This window comes from Rissa tridactyla, chromosome 2 (assembly GCF_028500815.1).
Source record: "Rissa tridactyla isolate bRisTri1 chromosome 2, bRisTri1.patW.cur.20221130, whole genome shotgun sequence".
Lineage (NCBI taxonomy): Eukaryota > Metazoa > Chordata > Aves > Charadriiformes > Laridae > Rissa > Rissa tridactyla.
The window spans coordinates 148,716,387-148,724,397 of NC_071467.1; the positions used below are offsets into that span (position 1 = coordinate 148,716,387).

The window sequence follows — 8,011 nt, forward strand, 5'->3', positions numbered from 1 at the left end:
CTAATTGAGCTGAGTGGTCTTAGTGGGCGGCCAACGTGTAGGATGAAGAAAAGGAGAAATATTTCTGCCTTTGCAGACCTCTCTTTTTAAGTTTAAGAATAATGAATTGAATCATTGATGGGTTTAGGGGGTCGTGCAGGCATGACAACTTGTCATCCAAATGCGAGTTTGTAATGGAGGGGGATATGAAGAAAACACAGCACAGCATTTCAACTTTGTCATGCATTTTGTGTGTATGTATGCAAATTGGAAATAGCAGTAATACCTTCACATCATGAGTAGCTCCCCAAGGATTTTTATGGGAGACATTGCACTTCAACTTCATTTAACAGAAACTGAGGCAGGGAGAGAGAAAATGACTTTGCCAGGTCCTCAAGGCAGAGAAGAACCCAACTGCCCTAATCATGGTGAGCTGCATCTGCATAGGCACTGCAGCTGTAAAGCACAAGGTGACATCTAGATGGTGGTGTCTGATATATTATTATCATCAAAAGCCATACGTTGCCCAGACGGTACTGCTGCCAGGTCAGGGCATTGCACACAAGGACTTGGCTTTGACCTGCCCAAACAGCAGTTCTGGTCTAAAGCTGCAAACACCTGGCTGGCTGAGGGTATGGTTATGAGTAAAAGGGAAAAAGTGCTTTGTTGTGGAGTGTATGACATTGTTCCGGGAAAAAAAAAGTGTGAACGTATCGCTACTCGTCCTCGTTACTGCTGGTGTCAGAATAAGAAGATCATACTGTTATACAAAACCCTGGGTCACCACTCAAGACACTGCACATCCTGTAGCACAAATGTTCCTTTGAAATGTGCTGCCAAGTAATTGCCATAAACTGCTACTTACTGGAATAACACAGAGTACAGGAAATTAAGGTTAATGAGATCTGGTTTTGTCATCTGACATGACAGAGTGTTTATTGGCTTTAAATATGGAGCCTTATGTCATGATAAACTCATAGAGGAAATGAATTTTATTGTAGTTTTATTCTTCTACTAGAAAGGCAGCAGTTCCTAAAATGAGATATAGTGTACAATGACACCATAAGATGTTGCACTGATGCTTCGAACAAGAAGCGGAACTTGCTAAAAAAGATCTAGAGAAATGGGAACGCAGTCACTGAGTCAGCATATCCCCAGGCAACAAGTGCCATTACATGGCCCGGCCTAAGTCTGGGAGCTCTGACATGTAATGGGACAGGAAGGCGCCTACCACTTATCAAATCTGGGCCTGAGGTACAGTAAGCCCTGGCGTGTTGTTCTGATACCAGCTCTCAGCACGAAGTGCTGACAGTGTCAGCCTGTCCCCTGATGCCTCGCTGGCTGGGGTTTGTTTGTGTGATAGCTCCTCCTTTTTTAGAAATATGAGGGACATCAAGGTAGCCGTGGAGCAGCTGCACAGCCTTGTTACTGCTAGTAAGCCTCTGTAGAGATGAACCGTGACTCTGGTCTATCGCTGGTGTTCTCGCTCCTGCGGTTTGGTTGTGCGTAAAGTTTTTCTGTGTAAAATCCTCAGACAGTATATAAGAAAATATCACACAAGATGTAGAAACTGTACCTTGTGAACCTCTGCGAGCATGGGGAGTGCATGCACTAGCCAACCTGTGCATGACTGTACCATCACTCATTCATCTCAGCTGGGAGAACGACTCTCTTGACTGATCTTCTGCACGTCTTGATGCTCACAGAAGCGTAATCTGTCCTTCTGGTGTGTTAGGAATCAGCGTCTACTCTCAAGCAATGTCAGCAGTAACGCTTTTGGCTCACTGCCTTCAGGCATTTGAGGCCAGATTCAATTCCTTCTTGGTGAGCCGTCTTTTGACTGTAGGAAATCTACAGTCGTTTCTCGCTCGTTCATAGGCATGGTGTCTCTTCAGGTCATTCCTTCACCCTGACAACTGGTGTTTATCCTAAGTTGTCGCTAACACTTAACAAACCAAGCCCCAGACAAAAGCCTGGTATTATGAAACAGCATCTCGAGGGGACCTCATTAAAAAATAAAGAAAAAAGTCCCTTTAAATTTGCATTGCTGGGAATATACTACTTTTGAGCTAGTAGCATGCTGTGTGCTGTTCAGAGTTGCTTCTATAAATGAATGTAGCTCAGTGGTTCATGCTGCACTTCCACGGGAGCTGCAGGGTGCCACTGGTAATTTTGAAGGAGTACTTTTAAGCTGCAGCAAGGATTTAGAAATGCTTGGACTGTGATCGTATTAACTGTGATGGAGCAGCGCTGCTCAGGTGTGAGCAACATTAGAAGCAGTGAAATGTTGTAATTTGAAAATCAGCTTTTACCAGTACAAAACTTCCTTTCAAGGCTAGCCAGGCTCTCACATTCGGCGCTCTGGTGAGCCAGCAAGCCATAGCGCCCTGCTGCGAGCCCTTCCACATCAGGCTCCCTTTGATGTGTCCCAGCAGAATTTAATCAGATATTGTGAATCTTTTCAACGTCAATCTTATACAAACTGGGGATTATTTTTTTTAGCTGGAAAGCGAACAGGTCAAGGTAGCACTGTGTTGGAAATAAGGTAATTAGTGTGCACTTGCATATTCTGGAGGCCTTGTTAAAACAGGAGCCCTAGCTAACAACCCATGCTGGCCACATGCATAGCACAAAGCAGTAACATCATGCACTGTTCTGCCAGAATTTGGAATTTTGCCCCGAAGACAGACAGGAATCAGATGATGACAACTTCAGACATGCCTCTGCAGCAGTAAAGAGAGTGGTGAGTTCACGAGGTCTGCGCTTCCCCTGAGAATATGATGATTAATTTTGGGGAAAAAAAAAAGTCCTGTAAAGGTAACAGCCCTGAATAACTAAGTAATCCAACTTTCCCCCTTAGGTGTATGGGGCTACAACAGGATCTCCCACAGATAGTGACCATCCTAAAGAGAAGAGGGAAGGGAAAACTGAAGAAGAATTGGGTTCTGATTCATCCAGCACAGCTGACAGTAAAATTGGCTTTTCAATGAATGACAGTCCTACATTTAGCAAGGGTTTGTTTGTAGACAGTAGAGACTATTCTAAGAAAAACCTTCAGAATATAAGCACAAACCTGTCTGGTGTCAGTTTGCCAGAGGATGACAAACGAAGAGGGGCTCAAGATATTTTAGGATCCCATTTTCCAGCTGTTGAAACTGGAAAACAAAAGCCAAACTACAGACTCTCACGAGATGCTGAGCAGGGCCCGCCACAGGGTGAAGCCTTGCAGAGCACGGGCAAGCACATTCCCATCAGCAGCGTTGCCCCTCTCACGAGGCACACGCAGGAGGCTACGGGGCCTCAGCCTTCCTTGCAGGAGCAAGACGCTTCTGCGGTCAACTACAGTCAGGTTGTGCTAAGACCCAAAGTGTCCAGAAGTAACAGCGTGAACAGCATCGAAGAGACAGATTCTTCAGTCAGCTCTCCAAGTGAAGACAGCCCTCCCACAGAAAACATCGCCTTCATGATTACTAAAACAGCTGTCCAGGTCCTCTCGAGTGGGGAAGTTCACGATATAGTCAGCCGGAAAGGCGGAGATGTGCAAACAGTGAATATCGACGCGAGGAAGGAAGTGGCGTCGGAGAAGGGTATCCCAGAAAACACAGACAGTGAAGAGCCTGTGGTGTGTCTGGACAAAAAACCCGTCATCATAATTTTTGACGAACCGATGGATATTAGGTCAGCATATAAGCGGCTTTCTACAATTTTTGAGGAATGTGATGAGGAGTTGGAGAGAATGATGACAGAGGAAAAGATAGAAGAGGAAGAGGAGGAGGAAGAAAATGAAGCACATGAAATCTCTGAAAGCCAGAAGGAAGAACCACCAGTAGTTAATGACAGAAAAGCAATCGCAGAGTATTCAGCAGCTCACGGTCTCAGTGAGCAGTACGTATTTAACCTTCAGTCATCCCCTGACTCTGCAGAACCCAGCCCTCCTGCAGAGGAGGAAAGCACGAAGACGACTTTTAACAAATACCGTCAGATCTATGGGCTAAACACAGAAGCAAACTTGGACTCCGCTGATCAGTTTGGAAACAGGCAGGATTCTAAGAAAAAATTTAAGTTTAAGTTTCCTAAAAAGCAACTGGCTGCTCTGACGCAGGCGATACGGACAGGAACCAAGACTGGGAAGAAGACCTTGCAGGTTGTGGTCTATGAAGAAGAGGAGGAAGATGGGACCCTGAAGCAGCACAAAGAAGCAAAGAGATTTGAAATCACCAGGTCTCAGCCCGAGGACAGTGACAAAAGTCCTTCTGGGAAGCAAGAGGGACCCCCTGGAGCTGCAGTCTCCCTGTCTAGGACTGACGAAATTCGGCAGAGTACATACCGAACGCTAGACAGCCTTGAGCAGACTATAAAGCAGCTGGAAAACACCATCAGTGAGATGAGTCCAAAATCTATCCCTGAAAGCACATACAGCTCTGAGGGAAGCACTGTCCCCTTCTCTGCCCAGATAGTACCAGAGACCCCACCCCGAGAGCTTGTAGTGCTGGATGAGAGCCTTGCTGGCGTAGAGCCCCCTCCGTCAATCCCAGCCACTGCACGTAAGGTACCTTAGTCCGAGAAATCAAACCTCCAGCTGCTTTCTAAAATCTGCAATAATCACCATTAAACAAGAGGGTCTTGTGATTTGTTTGCTTCCTTTCAGGTGGCTTGTTTGGGCTCCCCATGAGGTGTCTAACAGCTAATAGACTGTTGGTTGGTTTTATTTTTTTTTAATCTTTGCTGCTGATTGGTGATGGGCAAATGCAGGGGAGCTGGGTCGAATAATCCGCTGTGTGAAATGAGAAGCGTCACTGACACGAAATCCAGGCTGATCAGTAGCTGAGCAGTTCTTCTCCATTTGATTCTGGAAATTAACACCTGCGGTGTGAAGCTCCTGAACTTTCCCTGCATGTATACTGTGGCTTTTTTTTTTTTGGCGCATGGTGTGCAGGCTCCTCTTCAGGCACAGCGGTGCTGATGACGCCTTCTCCTTGTCTCCCCTCCCTGCCCCCTCCACTCGTTTCCGCAGGGCTCCAGCGCTGCCTCCCAGACAAGCCGGATGCCGGTCCCCATGGCTTCAAAAACTAGACAAGGAAGCACGGAGAAAGCAGGCAAACAGCACAAGCTGCAGGATCCGCGCCAGTACAGACAGGTAGTTTTACCCTAAACCCGGTGTTTGGATGGACATTTCGTGTTGTTTGTTTATTTAAAAACTCCAGTAACTGACTGAGACTATACCAAATAACGGATGCCTGGCTTTCGAGTGAGGTCTAACTGGACGTCCTGGATCCTGGGGGCATGACAGTATCTACTGATCTTTTCACCATGCTTGTGCATGCACGTCTGCAATAAAACACCTGCTGCTTGTGTTTGTTTGTTTGTTCTGGTTTGGGTTTGTTTGGTTTTGTTTGTTTTGTTTTTTTTAAACTGTGATATTCAGCTGTAATTTTAAGATGTCAACTACCTGTTTACTTTCCCGTTGGTAAATGTGGCGGTTCCTTAGGAGAGCGGGGAATGCTTCTGTTCAGAGAGTCTTTACTGGGGGCCTTGGACACTAACCTGTCGGTGTAGTAGAGGGCAGTAGGTGCACGTTAACTCTCTGGCCGGACATGTCTGCTCACACGTTAATAACCCAGACGCATGGCCAATGTAGTGACTGGTCTGTAACCCGTAGATCGCGCCTTCTCACGAAAGCTTTGTTGGCTCGTTCTCTCTCTCTCTATGCACTCTTCGTTGGGCACTTTGGGTTTTCTACCAGGTCCAGTCCACGGCTGCAAGACTTAGCTCAGGCCTCGAACTGTTGATTCTTATTCTCTGTAGGGCTATTTTCCCAGGTCCTGTTGGTTTATCATGTTACTGGCTTTCTGACAAACTGTCTCCTGCCGTCTTTATTTGCAGGCTAATGGAAGTGCTAAGAAAGCTGGTGGGGACTATAAGGCTACTTCCCCTACCCTACCTGCTTCTAAGATCCCAGCCTTTTCTCCCACTTCTGGGAAAAGCAGCTCAGCGCCTGCTTCTAGCGGTGACAGCTCTAACCCTCTTAATCCACCCACTAAATCCTCCATTCCTTCCTCTAACCTTCTCGGTCCCCAGACAGGTCGCATCACTTACTCTACCTCCCTCATCCCCTCTGTCTCTAACGGCTCCTCCAAGTTTCAGAGCCCCACTTACCCAGGGAAAGGTCACCATCTCTCCTTCTCGCTACAGACTCAAAACGGCCGGCCACCCCCTCCTTCCTCCTCTACCTCCCCCCCCTCCTCTACCTCTCCCACTTCACTGACCCAAGGTATGAAGAGCATCAGGACAATCCACACCCCTAGCTTCACCAGCTACAAGGCACAGAACGGAAATGCCGGCAAGTCCACCCCACCCACGGCCAAGGAGCCATCCTAAAGGCTACGCGCAGCACCCCTGCGAGGTCACCAAGGCTTTGTGTTCATTTTCAAAGAATCCGCAGCCAATATTTTAACCAGGGAACGTAACCATTTTGCTGTATCGCTGGAGGCTTAATACTAATCCTGTGCTAAATACTGAATTACTACACTAGATTAGAGTGAAGCTTTTTTGTAAAACTGTTGCTGTTGTAATGATAAAAGAGCGTTTTCTTCCTTTAGGCAGCACCTCTTACAAAAAAGTGTGAAGGTGTGTGAGTGAACTTGAGTGCGTGTGCACGGCGGTGTACTGAGCATGGGGAAATGTATGGTTAAAAATTTAGTAAGTTGTTTTGTATAAAGCTATTTTTCATTATGGGGACTAGAAGTGAACAGAGATATACTAAAGTGTGATTATACACAACTGTAAAACTGAAACTAAAATATTTTTCTTTTATTTTGGTGTTATTTAGCTTTGTTACAGATTTCTATTTTTGTCAACAAATGTCATGGTTCCTTTCAAGATCTTTTTGCCAAAACATTTTGATACTATTGTAATGTACATTTGAAAGTAGTATGCTGGACAGTAAACCTCTGCACAAGGAACAGAACAAGCCTGGTCTTAGTGTGCATGAGGCAACTCAACCTATTGCACTGCCATTCAGATGATATTTAAGAATTTGCCAAGCCAAGGAAAAAAAAAAAAAATTGTTTTACACATCTAGGTAGTTGCCGATTACTTTTTTTTCTTAGCTTAATCCACCTTTTTCCTTCAGTTTTATTTTACTGAGACCTGGTAACCCATTAACGTATTGCATTGTGGATTTTAAAATGTACACTTCTGTACTGTTCTGTATACTGGCAAACTTTTGTACATATCTATAAATATATATAAATAAATAAATACTGTATGTGGCTGGGCACATAGAGTAGTTTTACCACACCAAAGTTAATTTTTACGCATGCTTAAAAATATATATGGGGAAGGGTTGAAAGAGATGGATATCAGTCAAACAGGAAAAAAAAAAAAAAGCAAGAAGCTTGCAGAGCTCATGGTTTTGTAAATAAATCTATTTGTATAACACCATAATGTAATATACAGAACTATGATAAGCAAAGATCTTTACAAAAATAAAGGGCTGCATGCTTATATATTTGTATTTTTGTCACTAATAACTTTTATGATGGTCTCAATTAGCTGTTACGCTGTTTGCCTGAGGGCATTAAGCCATCAGGAGAAAAATTGACTTAATTTCCCCCAGATTAAAGCTATGCCGAAGTAGTAATTTCAAAATGAGGGTTTTCAAATTTACCTGGACAAAAGCTAATTGCTGGAACTCCAGGTCAGAAAACTAGCACCAAAAGAAAAGTGCCCAACCTTTGACCGATTGAACAAGGTATCATCTTTTCCACCTTTAAGTAATTTTTTTTTAATTCCTTCTCGTGAAAGTTTCTGAAAAGTGTCATTTCAAGGCCGAGCCCTCAGCTGCTGCACCCCTTGCAGTGGGAGTCATTAAAGAACCTAACCATTAACCCCTGCTGCAGGAGCAGGACACAGGGTCCAGTCCCAGCAGCGCTGAGGCCACATGCCGGCCGTCCCCTCCGCTGGCCACCGTGGCCCCAGGCACTTGCAGGCACACGAGGCTCCGCGGCGGGTGTCCCCAGCCCGGGACGCA

The 8,011-nt window shown here is 45.3% G+C and overlaps 1 protein-coding gene across 23 annotated transcripts in view; it reads left to right on the forward strand.

Annotated features, from left to right (window-relative positions):
- Window positions 1-8,011, forward strand: part of KIAA1217 (KIAA1217 ortholog) — a 356,360-nt gene extending 348,349 nt beyond the window's left edge. For 8 of the 23 annotated variants that reach the window (XM_054190041.1, XM_054190045.1, XM_054190046.1 and 5 more), the window contains 3 exons: window positions 2,840-4,528; window positions 4,994-5,116; window positions 5,863-8,007. In XM_054190041.1, coding sequence (XP_054046016.1) covers window positions 2,840-4,528; window positions 4,994-5,116; window positions 5,863-6,357 — 2,307 coding nt within the window. In that variant the 3' untranslated portion in view covers window positions 6,358-8,007. Of the gene's footprint in view, window positions 1-2,641; window positions 2,723-2,839; window positions 4,529-4,993; window positions 5,117-5,862 lie in introns of all 23 variants that reach the window. The other 15 variants (XM_054190034.1, XM_054190031.1, XM_054190051.1 and 12 more) reach the window with 9 other exon arrangements.